Here is a 17,758-nt window from a genome sequence, read left to right as displayed (position 1 = left end):
GCTGTACTTGGAGGCATGAAGTGATCAGCGATTTTTTTACCCAAACATGTGGTATTGGAATTGCTTTGTCTGTAATAGTTCACTGCAACTTGAAGCTATAGTTAGTGGAGCTAAAGCCTTAAGTACTTCCTATGTATGATGCCAAGGTTAACGTAAATGCCTCTGAGCAGATGACCACTCCATTACAAAAACTGCGTTTGCAGGAAAGGAAGACCTGCATGGTGGCCACTCAGGCAGAAGGGTTTAGACATGTTCCTTATTTTCCTTATGACAGTTCTATCTATCTGTACAATTTCTCCCTCCAAATTTCACTTTGCAGCTACACAGAATACACATGATGGATTTGTATTTTCTCCATTTGGCCAAGTTGCATTATTATGTCCCTTTTTTGTAACTCCTCACTTTTCACTTCATGACACCATGCTATGTAGCAGCTGCCAAAATCAGTGTTGCATTTAAAGCACTGTGTTAAACAAGCCATTTGTTTCTCTTCAGTCATGAATACTGACAATTTAAATGGTAATAACTAGGCAATAGTGCACAGACTTCTCTATCAAAAATTAAAATTCCTTGGAAAATGTTTGATATGGATAGTACTACTGAAATATGGAAATAAAAAAGGGAGGATAATATGGCTATTTGAGAAATGGTACTTACAATGCTTGCTCCTCTTAAGAATGAAATAAGGTTTCTACTGACTGGTAACAGGATTAGCATGCAGTTAAAATTAAGACACGTCGCAGAAGCTCTTGCCCAAGCCAGGGTTGACTGTATATACAACAGTATAAAGAAATTAAATTACAAGCTTGATATAGGAACAGCAAAAGGAAGAAAATCCTATATTAACATAATAGTTTTATATGGGAAAATTACTGTTGAAGCATCAAAAATAGTATTATGAAGGATGTAAATAGAATCAGACTATACATACATTCTTCTTGTGGAGCCCTTTAACAATCAAACTTGTACTTACTCCCAGCATAATCCTTGTATAAATGTAAGCATCTTCATCTTCGTACCAGTGGAAGGTATCAATAAACAAATAGAAATTCAGTCCCAGCCATACCAGCTACAAAGCAGACAGGCTGCAGATTAGTGACGCTTACAGTATTTTTGAATTCATATAAAGGTGTTATGGTTATATTTTTTAAAGTATTTGAAAGTTACTTCAAAATCAGGATGCAAGGCAGCTCTTGATCACAGAAGATAGAAATTGCAAATGCCTGCTGGAATGAGGGTGTCTTTTAGCAAGTGCAGGATTACAACCCTATCCCCACATCCCCAACAGAGGATATAGATGATATTTACTGGGTGATGGCAAACTTGATCTGAAACACAGTGTTTAGTCTGATCAAAAAAAAAAAAAAAGTCAGTAAAAACTAAAATTAAAGAATTCCAGAAATGGATCAGTTAGGAGCTGAGGAAATTCCTTTCTCTGCCCCATATACACAATTCACCAAAGTCTCTAAAAAGAATTCAGAATATAATTTCATTAACAATTGCAAACCCCTATTCCCTTTATCTGAGGTACACAGACTTAAAATAATTAAAAATACAATAGTAAGACTTTAAATTGTTTTTAAGGCTAGTTATAAAAAGGCTGCTGAATATTTTATAGCACATTTTACGTTAAGCTTGGGGGTATTACAGTAAGCAAACTATAAAATGTCTTTTAAAAAAGCTTAAAATATTTATATATATCCAATTAGATTTTTTTAAGGCTAGAAATACTCACTAATAACAGCACTGAAAGTTTTTCATTCAAAATCCAGCATCCCATCCTGAGTGCCTCTCCCTGTGCTAGCAGCAGCTGACTCTTGCCTTCCAGTGTAACCTGAGTTCTCTGTCCATTCCTCAGGCTTTTCTACTAACTCCTTTTGTCTTTAGATTTTAGAGCAGGAGCTCTCTCTAGGAATTTTCTAATTAAGGACTGCCTGACAAGAACAGATCGCCCAAGTGAAATGTCTCATAACCTGTGTAAATAAAATGCTGGTCATTGTCCAGTCCTTTTCCCCTCCAAAGTTATTTCTCAGCGAATGAGAGATGCTGTCATTAAATCATCCTCTTGTACTAGCATTTATTTGGGTGGGGTTTTTTCCTTCGTCTTTGCAGTTTGAACGGAGGACAACATTTCTTTATGATTTGTCTTTTAACTTAGTAGTAAATGCGAGCATCCTTTATGTGTATATAAGACAAGAGCATTGCTAGAAGATCTCACGAGTGGCAAAGTCACTCAGTCAGAAGTTGGGAACTGTCAGAATAAAGGATGCTCCTCTAACAACAGTCTGGATTTCTTGTGAATATAGATTATGGCCGTGTTAAAATACATTACAGTTTTTCATTCAGTTGGCAGCAGTAGTAAAATAAGCAGTTACTTTCTATTTCTTCTATACACATTGTTTGGTGTAAGGGCACAAATTGTACTTCCTCCCTTCCCTGCTAGGAGAGGAGTAACAATTACTTTCCTCCTGGGGTTCTCTGTCAAGTCCCACAAACATTGGCTGCCTTCACCCATGACCTGTAAGGTGAGGAGAGGATCCCTATTTCAGAGGTCTGAGCACAGACGGATTAGGAAAAAAACGTCTTTTACTTGTGCATGTGGCTTGAGCAGCCTGGCAGGGGCTGTGGCTCTCCATGTGCTCCAGATCCTGCTCCCACATTTTGCCTGCAAAGTGACATTGCTTTGGCAGGACTTAAGGTACTCAGGAAACATAAGCCTCTTCCAAATACAATCCACAAACACTGTCCAGGGCTGGAGCTTACCCATTTTTTTAAGAATTTGGTATTAATTATAAAATCAGATGTTCCTGTTCCTCTCAGTTGGTCCTGAGGACTGTTCAGCCTCCTCGTCAGAGCCTTACTCCTCTAAGGATCTAACAAGCCACCTGCAAAAATGAGTCAGCAGGATTCAGTACCTCTCAGCCAGATCAAAACCTTTTGACACGCCAGTGTAACAGAGAATGCTTTTAGTCTGTTCAAGACTTTTCTTTAGTAGGTGGTTATTTGGACAGACAGCACTGTGATTATATTCAATGTCAGGAACACGTTTTCTGATTTGCCTTTACTAAGAAGAATGGTATTGACTTTTCTGCACTTCTCCAGGAGGAAATCCCTCTCCTTTGGCCTCCCTTACATTATGGAACCAACAATAATTAGGGTAAGGAAGAGATTGCTTTGAAACCTTGTCCACTCCACTGCAGGAAGGTCCTCCTGGCCAGCCAGAACTTATCTCCTCTTTTGTCGTGTCCTGGTGCCCACTCTACATTTACTCTTGGCTACCCTTGCCAGAAGCTGTGCAAACTCTGCCTGTAGTAATTTTGTTCCTTCCACAGTGAAACCATTTTCATAGGGCCTTGCTGACTTGGCTGAAGAGGAGACCTTTATGTGGCAAAACAGCTTAAAATTTCTTGAAGTCGAAATATTATTAGGCTCAGCTACTTTTTAAACCACTGATAATGACCATTAATATGAATTAGCAGAGCCATGAATATGTGGTTATGAGTACTCTGAATATAAGTGTTTACAAGGGATTTATTTTGAGCTTTATTTTTCTTGGATGATAAAATAAAGCATTATTTATTAAGAAACTTTATGACAAGCCATGTGCAGTAATTGGCCACTGTCCATCATGTGACTTGATATACGCTATTGCCACAACCACACTTTTTATAGGAGCTTGGGTAATGCAGGAGCTAAGAAGATAGTGAGTGTTGCTGTATTTTTCAGAGGTCAAAAGAAGAGGAAGTAAGGGAGAAGGAAAGAAGAATATGCAGAGGGTGAGGAGAAATACTGGTAAGGTCAGATGCCAATTTTAACTACTTAAAAAATAAGGAGGGAGGAAGAAAAAACCCACTATCTGGATTAGCTGCACTTCAAAGGGAAATGCTGCATTGCGATGTTCTGCTTTGAAGTTCAGCCGATCCAGACAGTAATTTTCTAAAATGAGTCAAAACTGGCATCTGAAATAGATTTTTTTTCAGAGTGCAGCAGATTCATATGCTGGTTTAGGCTCCAAAATTTGTCTGGATCAGCAGCTGTACTTCAAAGCAGCACAAATTTCAGTACAGCATTTGACTTTGAAGTGCATGTGGTCCAGATGCCAGTCCTCTTAAAGGAGCCAATAAATCAACTACACTTTATTTTTTGTCTGTTGATACAGCTATGTTTTTTCTCATATATGTAACAGTAATGTGTGTGGTCTGCAGTATGGTATCTATCAATAAAAACATAAAGGTAGCACAAAAGCTCTTTATTGCTTCATTTTCTACAAGGTAAGTGGTCATCATCATCATTTTGTTACACTGATTTTCAGTGATCTCAGCCAATTTCTAGCACAAACTATTTAGACAAGACTCAGGAAAGGACATTATTTTGGTTAAAGAACTAACTGTATCCCATTTTGTTATTATTTTATCATTATCATGAGCTTCAACTGTCCTAAAAAAAGGATGTAGAATAAGGATTAAAAGGGATTTGTTCTGGCAGCTGGGGAAAAGGCAGTGATGGGCATTCTGCATTCTCATGCAAGAGACAGGCAACGCTGTTATTAGCTTAAAAGGTCAGTTTTTGCATGGAAAGAGGTTTATGAGGTGCTGAATTCTTCCATGTAAGTATCTCAGCATTAATGTCAATGTTTGTATCAATTACTTCTACAGATCTCAATCGCAGTTAGTTCTGTTCTATTCGACAGCAAGCTCTAGCTGAGGTTGTTAGTAATTTTTTAAAGTACTTTCAACAGTGCTTACCCTTTACAAGACAAATTAGTTATTAGCATGAGACTGTATACATATCCCTATATATATATTTCATTTTGCTAGGCTATCCCGATTTTACTATTAGATATGCATGCTTTGTTTCTCAAAGGCAAAATCACTTCATTTGACTCCAAACTCTCCCCTAGCTCTTTTGTCGTTTTCCTGTGTTCTTGACTTTATGTCTCCTAGTAACCTGGATGAGCTCAATAAGCTTCACTTTTCTACATATAAAAATGGATATAGGTAAAAAAGTGATCTAGAGGATCTGAGTTCTTTCATTTTGCAGACCATCTGACATTAATCAGCCATTTAATTGTTTATTATATCAGGGTGTGCACTTTGATTTAGACCATACAAAATGGTGGCACTGCTTGTTCCCTAATTTTTATATTATTTCTACATCATGTTTCCTGATAATGTTTAAGAAGTGAGAAGTAGATTTGCCTCTGTTGAATGGATGAAAAAGCTGCACAGTATTATTTGATAAACCATTCAACTTTTGTGGAGAGAGAAGCTGTTGAATCTGATTAGAGTGCAAACCTTCTCCTTTTCTTCCCTCTTTCTTTCTTTTAAAGACAATTCTGGAGGAACAGAGGCCAAGGTTCAGCTTATATTGTTCCTCAGTGCTCTGATTCTAGCTTTGTAAAAGAAAATGACTGAATTTCTATAAAGAGCAGCTGAGTGACTACTAGCAGAAAAACAGCCGTGTAATTTTTAGAGATTTTTTAATAGTTTTTTTTTTATTTTACTACCTCATTAATGTTAATGGATTTTTTTTTTTTTATGAACTGTACTCACATTATGGATAGGGGAACTGTTTTGCAGTTTGAGAATATTCAAAAAATCCCTAAAGCTCTAAAAGACTAATGTAGTATCGTCCTTGCCCGTGCCAAAGATTCAAAAATCATCGGAATGTTCTAAAATTTATGACGTTAAAAAAAAAGAATGAGCAGTTTGGGGGAGAGTTCTGACTGAGTACTGAGACTTCAAGGGCATCTGGCTTCTCATTTACAGCTTTTTTTCAGTAATAATGTGTTTATTTTTTAATAAAATATTAAAAATCTTGCCCCCCACACTGGGCTTGAACAACAACAACAAAATCGTAGAATCGTAGAAACATTTTGATTGGAAAAAACCTTTAAGATCATCAGGTCCAACCATTACCCTGGAACTGCCAAGACACGCTAAATCATGTCCCTCAGCATCACATGTACACATCTTTTAAATACCTCCAAGAATGGGGACTCCATCTTTTCCTTGGGCAGTCTGTTCAAGTTCTTGACAACTGTTTCAGTGAAGAAATTTTCCCTACTATCCCACCTAAACTTCCCCTGGCACAACCTGAGACAGTTTCCTCTTGTCCTGTCACTTCGTACCTGGGAGAAGAGACTGACCCCCACCTCACTACAACCTCCTTTCAGGTAGTAGTAGGGTCTGATAAGGTCTCCCCTCAGCCTCCTTTTCTCCAGACTAAACAACCCCAGTTCCCTCAGCTGATCCTCAGAGGACTTGTTCTCTAGACCCTTCACCAGCTTTGTTGTCCTTCTCTGGACACTCCAGCACCTCAATGTTGTTGTTGTAGTGAGGGGTCCAAAACTGAACACAGTATTCGAGGTGTGGTCTCACCAGTGTTGAGTACAGGGGAACAATCTCTTCCCTACTCCTTCTGGCCACACTATTGCTGATACAAGCCAGGATGCTGCTGGCCTTCTTGGCCACCTGAGCACACTGCTGGCTCATGCTCAGCTGGCTGTTGACCAACACCCCAAGGTCCTTTTCCAACAGGCAGCATTCCAGCCACTCTTTCGCAAACCTGTAGCATTGCAGAGGGTTGTTGTGACCCAAGTGCAGGACCCAGCTCTTGGCCTTATTGAACCTCATATGATTGGCCTCGGCGCATTGATCCAGCCTGTCCAGATTCCTCTGTAGAGCCTCCATACCCTCAAGGAAATCAACACTTTTACCTAACTCAGTGTCATCTGCAAACTAACTGAGGGTGCACTCAATCCCCTCATCTAGGTAATTGATGAAGTTGTTAAAAAGAACAGGCCCCAACACTGAGCCCTGGGGAACACCACTGGTGCCCAGCTGCCAGCTGGATTTAACTCTATTCGCCACCACTCTTTGGGCCCTGCCATCCAGTTTTTTATCCAGCGAACTGTATGCCCATCCAAGCCAGTAGCAGCCAGTTTCTCCAGGAAAATGCTGTAGGAAACAGTGTCAAAGGCTTTACTAAAGTCAAGGTAGACAACATCCACAGCCTTTCCCTCATCCACTAAGGGTGCCACCTTGTCATAGCAGGAGATCAGGTTAGTCAAGCAGAACCTTGCTTTCATAACCTCATGCTGACTGGACCTGGTCACCTGGTTGTCCCATACATGCTGTTATCAAAACATTTGTGATGCAGCTGGCAGAATTAGCAATGGTGTAGCAAGTATTGATGACATCCACAAACCCAGATATTGGTCACAAGGATGAAAATGGAGAGAAAGACTTCTGTCTTTATCCAGAAGAGCAGAATAAAGTTTCAGAACCTCTTTAAAAAGAAGGAAAAACTTTTGGTTGAAGGTCCAGCTCCTCTTGAACTCCACAAGCCAGTGCAATAAAACAGTTCCTTTCTCTGTGTTAGCAGACCTGATACTGGTATCAGGGATATCTCAGCTGATGGGCACTGCAGGATCTGGAATTGCCACATGTGCTAGTGATGCCTACAGGAGTAGAGAAAAGGAGTTGAAAAAACCAGTGAAATATGAAGGGTCTGGGATCAAAATCAAAAGTCACTTTGGAGGCTAAAATGAAGATGGTCAATGACCAGAGTGGGAACCACTGTTGTTTCTGTCTGAAGCAAGGCTCAGCACCCATTTGCAGAGGGCAACCCCAACTCTGACTGTTTTCACAAGCCAGCAGAAAGGTTTGTCTATGAGAAACCTAACAGCTCTAGCTTGGGAGATAATCAGTTCCCAGACAAATGGTATTAATATTTGAATCCAAATCTTTTCTCTCTCAAGGGATTTCTTTATTACCATGCTCACACTATAATCAAAATATATTCAGGATCAATTTCAGACGATCAAAAGCTATTTGTTTTAGTAAGTGCCAAAATCTCTCAGCTCTTGACTGTGCAACTCTAGAAACAGAGTATCCTACCTTCCTAATTATATGTGCAAAATGCTGGTTTTCCCACACAAGCTGTTTTTCAGTTTAATAAAACAAAACAGCAGCTGAAATCTTGTACAAATAGATGTGTCCACAGATTACTCAGATGAATTTTCCTTTTAGTTGTTCTGTAGGTAGCAAGCCATGGAAAACAAGTTAAAGATGAGGTGAGAAATGGGAAGAACAATGAGCAGGAGGAAAAAAGGAATGACAGTAGCATCCATGATGTTTTCTCTGTGTTGCCAGACCTAAAAAATCCTGTAATAGATGTTTTTCATCTGGCCCTGTTTCGTATGTTCCTAATACAGCACAGGTAAGCTGCTCATCAGCTGGCCTCCCTCCAGCTCTTCATCTCCTGTACCAGATGCCACAACTAAGTCCACCGACCTGCAATCTGTGACACCTTTTGCAGGACTGTGCTCACAGCATGCCCCTTATGGGAGCAGGCTCTGCCAGGCTGAGTATAATGCATGATAAGGGGAAGCACGGGCTGTGCCCTAGAAGGTAGGGTGATGGAGAGGGAAGATGGCTGCCACCTGGCTTTTCATCCCCCAGTGCCAGAGCATCACTGACACAATGGAGAAAGTATTATGAGACTCAGTACGGGTATAAAAGTGCTCAGGTTCCAATTCCCCTACACTTCTTCACATACATAATACTCTCCATGCTCTCCAGGACTGACCAGATCAGGGTTGGGACCTGGTGACAAAGACATGGCGAAGTTGAGGTACTCAATCCCTTTTTCACCTTAGTCTTTACTGGTAAGACTGACCTTCAGTTATTCCAGGCCCTTGAGGCAAGCAGGAAATTTTGGAGCAAGAAAGACATACCCTTGGTGAAGGAGGATCAGTTAGGGAACTTTTAAACAAACTGGACATATACAAATGCATGGGACCTGATGGGACACACCCACTAGTGCTGCCCTGGCTGGTGTCACTGAGAGGCCACTCTCAATCATCTTTGAAAGGTCATGGCAGTTGGGGGAGCCTTTGCTGAGGACTGGAAGAGAACAAGTGTCACTCCTGTCTTCAGAAAGGACAAGAAAGATGGTCCGAGGAACCTGAAGTGGCCAGCCTCAGCTCTATCCCTAGGAATTTGATGGACCAAATCTTCCTAGAAACCATTTTGAGATACTGGAACAAGAAGAAGGTGATCAAAAGGTTAGCATGGCTTTACAAAGAGGAAATTTTTGTTAACCAACCTGATAGCCTTCTATGATGAGATGATGGGTTTGGTTTTGTCCAGGTGGAGAAAATGAGCTGAGAGGTATCCAGTAGTTTCAACAAGGTGAAATGCCAAGTCCTGCATCTGTGGAAGAATAAGCCCAGGCACCAGTACGAGCTAGTGGCTTAAAGTTGGAAAACAGCTCTACAGAGAAGAACCTGGGGGTGAAGGTGGACAACACACTAACCATGAGCCAGCAATGCACTCTCATGGCAAAGAAGGTCAACAGCCTTCTGGGCTGTGTTAGGAAAGTGTGCTGCCACCAGGTCAAGGGATGTGATGTTTCCCCTGGGCTCAGTGCTGGTGAGACACATCTGGACTCCTGGGTCCACTGCCAGGCTACCCAGCGTATGAAAGATATGCACTCACTGGAATGAGTCCAGTCAGGGCCACAAAGATGATTAAAGGACTGGAGCATCTTTCACGAGGGGACAAGCTGAGGAACTGATCAGCCTAGAGCAGAGCAGACTCAGGGGCATCTTATCAATGTGTGTAAATACCTGATGGGAGGCTCCAAAGAAGATGGAGCCAGGCTCTTCCCTTCTACAGTCCACAAGATCTAGCTGAATAGTAGTTCCCAGTGACTAGACCGGAGGCAATAGGCACAAACTGAAACACAGGAGGCTTTGTCTGAACATCAGGAAATACACTTACTGTGAAGGTAACTGGCAGAGGTTGCCCAAAGAGGGTATGGAATCTTCCTCCTTGAAGATATTCAAAACTCATCTGGACATAGCCCTGAGCAGCCTGGTATAGATGACCCAGCTCTGAGCAAGGAAGTTGAACTGGATGATTTCCAGTGGTCCTTTCCAACCTCAAACATTTTGTGATGTCTGTGATTTCCACTTAGTTTACTAGAGCAAAGTGAATGGAGCATTTTGAAGTTTCTTGTTCTAGATTATGAGCATACGTAATTTAGCTAAATTAATTTATCTTTAGTTAAAATTTTCATGAAGAAGTTATTAGATTAGTCTGATTTTATTTCTAGCTCTTATTCATAACTCTGTGATCCCATTAGCAGTCCATTTATATGAGGATGAAATGTTTTGGAGTGCTAGTTTGAATATTTTCAGTAGAATATTTTGTAGCAATTTTGGTTGATGCAGTCTTAAATTCTTTCACTGGATATCGCAAAAACAATGATAAAAAGGTAACACAGGTATTTAAGCAACTTCATATACCCTTAAAATGAGTAGCAATGACATGAATAAAGACTTTCATTAAATTAATATAAGGACTTGTACATAGGTATGTTTTTAAGACTTTGTGCAGCAAATCATTTTTCCAAAAAACACATCACCATGCAAATTCCTCGTTTGCATAGCAGTAAAATTACCAGTTGATAAAACTGTATGTTATCTGAATGGTTTACAGTGAATGATTTCTCCTCATTTAGATTTTATATTCCTCCCCAAATTCATTCTGAGATTATTATTAAATCCTATTCCATATTAAATTAAAAACGAAATACAGTTTGCCCAGCATAGGAGTATTAAAAGGTCACAATTACATACTCCTTGGTGTCCGTAATCATATGCACGTGCAAGAAGAGTAGCAATACGTACAACCTTTCCAGATGGCTGTTCACCACTGCGCTCAGGAGCAGAGGTCAAGTGCTAAGAGTTCACCTAGTGGAAAGCATTTTCTAGCATGTTCGAAGTGAAAATTGTATTTTAAAGTAATTACAGGCCATCATTTTTAACACTGCAATATAGCAATATATGAAAGTATAAGCTGTAAGAGCTCTGGACTCATTTCTCTGCCACTAAAATGTTATTTGCTTCCATTACCTTAAATTCAAATAAGCTGATGGCATTGTCTATAAAGTATCTCTCTGTTGTGAGAAGTTGTAACAAAGAGGCGTAGGCAGTGGGGGAGAATAAAGATCAAATACACCAAGAAGAGGTGAAGAAACAAAGAATAAAGACATTTAAACAGTATTTTCATAGACTAAGCAATAGTACCCTTGCAAGCAAGGGTTTCCATCTATTGGAATATTCTATCTATTTCTATCTATTCTATCTATTTCTATCTATCTATATAGATTCTATATCTATCTATTCTATCTATTTCTCCCTTCAACATTTTCTCCCCAAATCTTTAACCCATCCCCTGAACTTTTTCTAAAAGTCCTGTAAGTTTTATCACCTAAAAATAACCAGTTCTGTGTAAGACTTCTCCAACATCTCATGGCAATAGTGTGCACTTTTTTACTTAGTGACACTTTGATTTGACATGCTGTGGACAAAGAAATGAAGTTTTAGGACATCAGATCCATCCCAAAAGGCCAAGTGGTTCTACACGTTTAACACATCTCATGATTTGGTCCTTGCAGATGAAATGAATTTTTGATTGATTCCTTTCTAATAAGACCCTGATTCATTCTCATCTGTAGTGGAATAGTTCGCAATCAATGGGGATCTGTGGCTGAGCGCGGAGAAGAAAGCAGCAGACCCGCTCATGCTCTTTTCTCACTTCTTCTCTCCTTTGGGCAAGGCGCGGGTACTTCCTTCTCTTCTCCCCACTCTATGCAGGCTGGCCTCCTACCGCAGTGCTTTCTTGAGAAGGCAACACAAGCAGCACAATCAGCCACCATCTCCTCCAGCCAGGCAGTGACCAGCAATGTCCCTGCTGACCCATCACCACCACAAGGAAGCCCACATTGCCCTGGCCCTGTGGCCTCGCCCCAGCCACGCCTGCTTTCACCAGGGCTCTGGGAAGTCAACTCTCACATAATTTTGCTCTAAATTTCAATTAATATTGCAAGTGTTTCAGGGCTTTGAGCAGCCTGCAGTTTGTGTGGGGATGTAAATTTGTCTTATTGTAAGTGTGAACACTGTCCTGGTTTGAGCTAAAACTTCCTTGTTTTGGGAAATGGACAAATAGAATTATTCCATGTAGTACAATAATTCTGCATTTAATTGGTTAAGAGAGTCAGGTGAACGTAATGTTACGTCGGGAGCCTTTAAAAGCAGCAGCTCGGGGGCGGATCGCTCTCTTGGGCCTCCGGCCCTGGGCACGAGGGTGGCCTCCCGCGGATCTGCTGGCGGACGTCCAGGCCTGACCAGGCCTGACTAGGCCCGACCCGGCAAACGACTAGGCCCGAGACCTGAGGGCCTGCACCTCCGGAGGACCTGAGGATCACAGACTGTGAACTATTCCTGCCGTGAGTCCCGTCTGAAATCGGGTGAGAACATTCGAACTCCCTATCGTTTCGTGCCTGGGAGAGGATGCACCGGCCACACTTGCACACTAGTTCATCCTGCATCTTCGGTCATTTCAAGCAAAATAGACTTTGAATGCCAGTCTATATATTTAAGAATAAAACTGAATGCACAGGATGAAGCTGTGTTTCCTGCCAAGCAATGACTTCGGAAAGGTTCATGGTTTTGAGCAGAGAACCGACTCATTCTGAATTCCTTTTACCAACCAGTGAGTTGCCTGAGCGAAACAATGGCCATGTAGCTGTGGGAGACCTGAGTAGGAGTAGGAATACGACAATCTCTGTAGCATTGTTAAAACCAATATAAGAAAATGCATCCAGAGCTGGTAATCAAAAATTATGTAGAATATTTGGTAATGATGGAGACGATGGCCACAAAGATCAGGGCTGAAGAAAGTGCCGTCCTTTTGCATACAGTCATTCTCAAATATTTTTCACCCCTTGCCTGGGCAAAGCGTTCAAGAATCTCAGCTTTCAGCTGACAAGTAAACTACATCATAAACCTCGTTATGTTGACAGCCTTGAAAATATAAATCAAGTGTAGACTGATCTGGTGATGCTTTCCAGACCTTAAAGACATCACAGGGTGATTGCTGAGGAACATGAAGTGTCCTACAGACATGAACGAACTATTAACTCAAACCTACAAGTGACACCCTATGGTGCATTGAAAGCTGAAATGGCACGGACAGTATGAAATAAGTGTAATATCAGACACACTAGATAAATCATGATGTGTGCAACGGTGTGCACTGTTGTATTTAATAATAAAAAAAAATCCTTGAAAGCAAATATTTGCTGCCATAAAATTTCCACTGCAGTTCCACAAAACATAAGAAGTTTGCCTCAGATCATGCTCCCAAGACAGATAAATCAGGACTGTGGTAAGTGAGCAAATCTTCCTTCAAAGCTGGCCTAACTTTAGTAACATCATAAAGAGTGACAAGCTGTAGACTGAGCCTGTCAGAGAATGGGTGTGTTTATTAAAACATGTGATTTATCCCTGAATTTAGGTGCTGCCCTAGACTGGTGTCAATTGAATGAGATGGGGCAGAAGTGCCTGTAAGAGAAAACCAGTGATGAAGGTGACTAATTAAAGCTCCGAGAGAACAGATTTTGATTTACACTTTCCCATAATTTTCTTTTTCTTTCATGACTTCCCTGTCTCCTATACATGTAAATTACACTGTCTGAACATCCACTGAATGCCAATTTGTGCAGGTTTTTTCTTCTTCTATTCTATTTCATCTGATTTCTGCCCCTCAAAGCCATTAGAAAATCTGTTGATACTCAATTTTCCACCAGAGAATACTGCTTTGTCTGATTTATATTGGTCAAAATTATGTTAAATTTGGGGATATCTGTTTACATTGGTGTTTCAAATGTCAAATGTCAAATCATGTTAAACCAACAGCTTATATTTTTGGAATTTTCCATAATTTTATTTTTCTCTTTGAAAAGAAAATTAACAGGAATTGCCTTAAAATAGTCAAACCCAGCTGCTTATATTTTATGTAATCAAGGTAGTTTAACTGTCCTAAGCAGCTTTGGAGATGAGTATCTTTAAAATGGTTTCCTCACTCAATTGCGAATAGAAAGCAATCACAATCTGAATTTTTCTTTGAATAGAACATTCTTTTTCTGAATTACAGTGTTCCTTATGCCCAAAGAATACCTGATCATTCAGTATGTTTGATAACTGTGACACATCTCACTGAAACCTACAGGGTGATACCGATGGTCATATGCCTGATAAAAATTCTGTAATTGTGACTATGCATTTGCTTATTACTTTAGACTTTTGTCCTGCTACTTTATCAATACTTTGGGCTTTTTATTTTTGTGTGAAAAGTGCATGCAAGAAGTGGAAGTAAGAGGGTTTTGTGCCCAGTGTTGATTATTTTCCTATTGATATTCAACTGGTCTTAGAATTTCTGCCTAAAATTTTCATTCTTTTGAAAAAATCTGTAATTTTTCAAGTATTTATTAGATTCAATGTGAGTATATTTTAGCTGAATACATACTGAAATTACTACTAAATGAAAGCATTTTATTATTACTGGAGGTGGACTGAGGGTGAGATGTTCTGTACCTCATCCACTCTTTGCCCAAAGGACAGTGAAGGATGTGAATCTGACCTCACCCTGACCTAATCAATGATCAGCTTGGGATAATGATTTAAGGAGCCTGTCCATACAGTGGAGGAATTAAGGCTGATACTAAGATTTTTCCAACATGTTAGCTTAAACATAAAGCCAGATTTTTGTCCTGGAAGGATACAGCTCACCCTGTATTTGTGGCCAACAGCCTGAGGGCTATTCGTCTGCGTAGTCCAGATGTGAGCCAAAATGTCATAGTGTGAAGAGGAACTCAAGTTGTAGGAATTTTCTGTAACCTCCTACTTACCCAGCACCTACTTGCTGGAGGAGGATGGAGTCAGACGACAGGGAAAGTGGGCTGTGCAGTGGCACAGGAAATGTGAATGTGTAAAGGAGGGTCACATGCAATTTAACATTTAATTTTTTCTTCTTTTTTTAGCTCTTGCTCTCTGGACAGGGTGGATTGCCTAAGATTCAAGACTGCTTTGTATTCGGGCAAAAGACTATGCAACTAATAGGCTTAAAAATGTTGTGCAAATGAATAGCCCTGCCTGCACATCCACAGTGAGCTGGAATTGCTTCATCATGTCTTAGGCAAAGCTGGGTATATCTCGTTTGCTCCCTGCAATGGAAGAAGGTGCTTTTGCACCAGTCTGAATAAAGATGCCTCAAAGTGACTAGATTGAAAACCAAAACCAAATGCAATAATTTGAAAAATATTTCCAAGGTGGCAGGGTGTGTGTCTGCGTGTCTCTGCCTGTGAAATAAATCAGAGAACTTATTCTCCAACTTATGCAGGGAGGGTTTGACCCCTCTTTTATGTGTGTTTGTTGAACTGCAGGTCTCTTCAAAGAGTGGGCAGACATATTCCTAAACACGAATGGCTAAACTGAGAAGGCTAAAATAGCCTCAGTGTCCCTGTTTTCTGGAAGTTTGTTTTTTAATGACTTGGCAGCTTTATCTTTCTGAGTAAAAAGTAATGATGCAAGCAAATGTAATCTGTGGTGCATTTGTATCTACCTCTAGCTTCATTTACGTATTCCCTTCATGTTTATGGTGCGCTTTCTAGAGAGCTGAGGTGGAAACCAGGCAGCTCATAGGTTTGACAGGAGTAATGGGAAAGGACAAATTTGTATTACGGTGGAAGAGTGATTAAAAACAACTAGGTGATAGGAACAAGACAGGAAGGCAAAGTGTCTCTTGAGAGGAAACTTGAGGAAGGATCTCAACCAGCACTGCAGCATCTCCTGGGTGAATAGGGGCAGTAAAACATGAACAGTGACTGGGCTGTGTTGAAGCTCTCGAGGCTTAAAATAATTGGGTGATGGAGTAGCTGCTCTTCCTGACAGTAACCTGGTGACTAGATGACAGGGAGTGCTAAGCCAGATGCTCTCACAGAGGCATATTTTCAATGTTAATAGCTAGAATTATGCACACATTTAATTAATGGGAACTATTTCCAAGGTTGACAGTGCATGCACCCTTTAATCTTTACTTCTGTGCCTTTCATAAATATATTGAGAAAAACTTGCCATAGCTTTTTTTTTTCTCCTTCAGATTAAGGATGGCATTTGTAACTTCTTAAAACTACTGTGTTCTCATGGGAAATTCTGAAAACATTTTATATAGAAATAATTCTGTTTCTAGAGCATATATGTTTTTTTTAAAACTTTTCCCTATTGATTACGAGAGATATTTGCATAAAAATACGCACATAGGAGTTTCTCAGCTGCTGCTGTTCTTTCCTGATTTGAAATCAAAATCCCAGTGGAACAAATGTACTCCTAAGCAATAGAAATTTTCATATGAGTATTTCTTCTTAAATTTTCATATGAGTATTTCTTTTTAAAGAAAAACAAGCAGAGAAAAAACCTCCGTGAAAATATTACTTACTACTTTTGGAAAATAGTTTTTACTAATGGCTTCCACAAAGCTCTTAATACAATAAACATGCTTTTACATCTCTCCCTAATTTAGTTGCAACTATTATAGTTTAATGCAGAAAAATTTATAGCCTTTCCCATGTTAGTATTGTTGCGGTCTGTTCTGGAAAACTTGCTCTACTTGCCAAGTTGCTCTTGAAATTAAATTTTTGTCCTACATCTAAAGCTGGTCAAAAGAGTCATTTTGCAAAACTGCCCATGCTGAGTGGAAAAATGGAGCGATGTTTTATGAATATTTTCCCGTGATCCATCTTTAGCATTCTTAAGTTATATGTAAAGGAAGCTCATTAAGTTCATGTACAATCATTTTCTTTGAGTGGCCACAGGTCATTCTAGTTATTTTACTGCTGTTTCTTGAATGATAGTTAGCATAACAGGAGATTCCCAACTAGCCAAGGTATATTCAAATCCTTTTTCCTTGTCTCCTGTTACATGTATTGGATGTTTTTTTTCTTATCCTAAGCAGCATGATTCTTATTCATGGCTCTAGACACATAAGGAAAAAAAAATCCAGAAAACATTCCATCTTGAAGATATCTAAGACTTTAAAAAGAGGGTTAGAAAATATATTCCTTCTTGCTTCAAGTAACCTGCCTGACTTTGAACTGGCAAGGATTCTGTTCACTGACACATTCAGTGATGACTGTTTCAAGAGCTGTTCCTTCTCTTCTCCACCCAAGCTCCTGTGTGATTTCTCTGCCAACCCACCCTCAGGGCTCCTTTAGGGGCAGCCCGCAGGCACAATTAGAGGACAAAATGTAAACGTTGCCTTCTGACAGTGTGTGTGATGGGGGAATTAACACTGGTTTGGTGTAAGTTCTCCAGTGAACTTCCATTGATTAGAAATGAAAGCTGAATCAATATAACACTCCCTAAATACCACAGACATGGTGAAGTTTTGATCTTGGCAGAAATTTCAGGTGTCTTTGGGAAATTTTAAAGACTAGAGCACACCACAAAACAAGTAATATATCCTAAGAAAGGTCTTTTTACCAAAAAAAAAAAAAAAAAAAAAAAAAAAAAAAAAAAAAAAAAAAAAAAAAAAAAAAAAAAAAAAAAAAAAAGTAAAAAAAAGGAATGGCGATGACAAGTGAGTCCTCGTCAAGTTTATTTCTAGGCTTTTCTAGGCTCCAGAAATCTGAAGAGCAATTGGAAATCATTTAACTGCATAATGTCAGATGGCATCTTGAACTTATCAGAGTAATACAAACAGGAAATGTCAGCATTTTGGTATGTTTAAATTTTTTGCTTACCCCCCTTCCCCCCTCAATGTTTGTGTTATTTCCTGGTTTTTGGTCTATTACACTAAGTTTAAAAGAGTAAGTTTTTCTTCGTTTGTTTCTTTTAGAGTATGACCGT

General features: G+C 39.7%; 1 protein-coding gene across 1 annotated transcript in view; it reads right to left on the bottom strand.

Moving 5' to 3' along the window:
* NOX3 (NADPH oxidase 3) overlaps positions 1-1,780 on the bottom strand; it is a 39,079-nt gene extending 37,299 nt beyond the window's left edge. Inside the window, exons 1-3 of the mRNA XM_010131932.1 lie at positions 1,736-1,780; positions 974-1,069; positions 658-768 (exon numbers count right to left, since the gene is read on the bottom strand). Of these exons, the coding sequence (XP_010130234.1) occupies positions 658-768; positions 974-1,069; positions 1,736-1,780 (252 nt within the window). The remainder of the gene's footprint in view (positions 1-657; positions 769-973; positions 1,070-1,735) is intronic.
* Positions 1,781-17,758: the final 15,978 nt, after the last annotated feature.

The sequence above is a fragment of the Buceros rhinoceros genome, unplaced genomic scaffold, assembly GCF_000710305.1.
Source record: "Buceros rhinoceros silvestris isolate BGI_N320 unplaced genomic scaffold, ASM71030v1 scaffold6872, whole genome shotgun sequence".
In the NCBI taxonomy this organism is placed as follows: Eukaryota; Metazoa; Chordata; class Aves; order Bucerotiformes; family Bucerotidae; genus Buceros; species Buceros rhinoceros.
The sequence above is the reverse complement of the archived record's forward strand: the minus strand, read 5'-3'. Positions and strand labels throughout refer to the sequence as shown.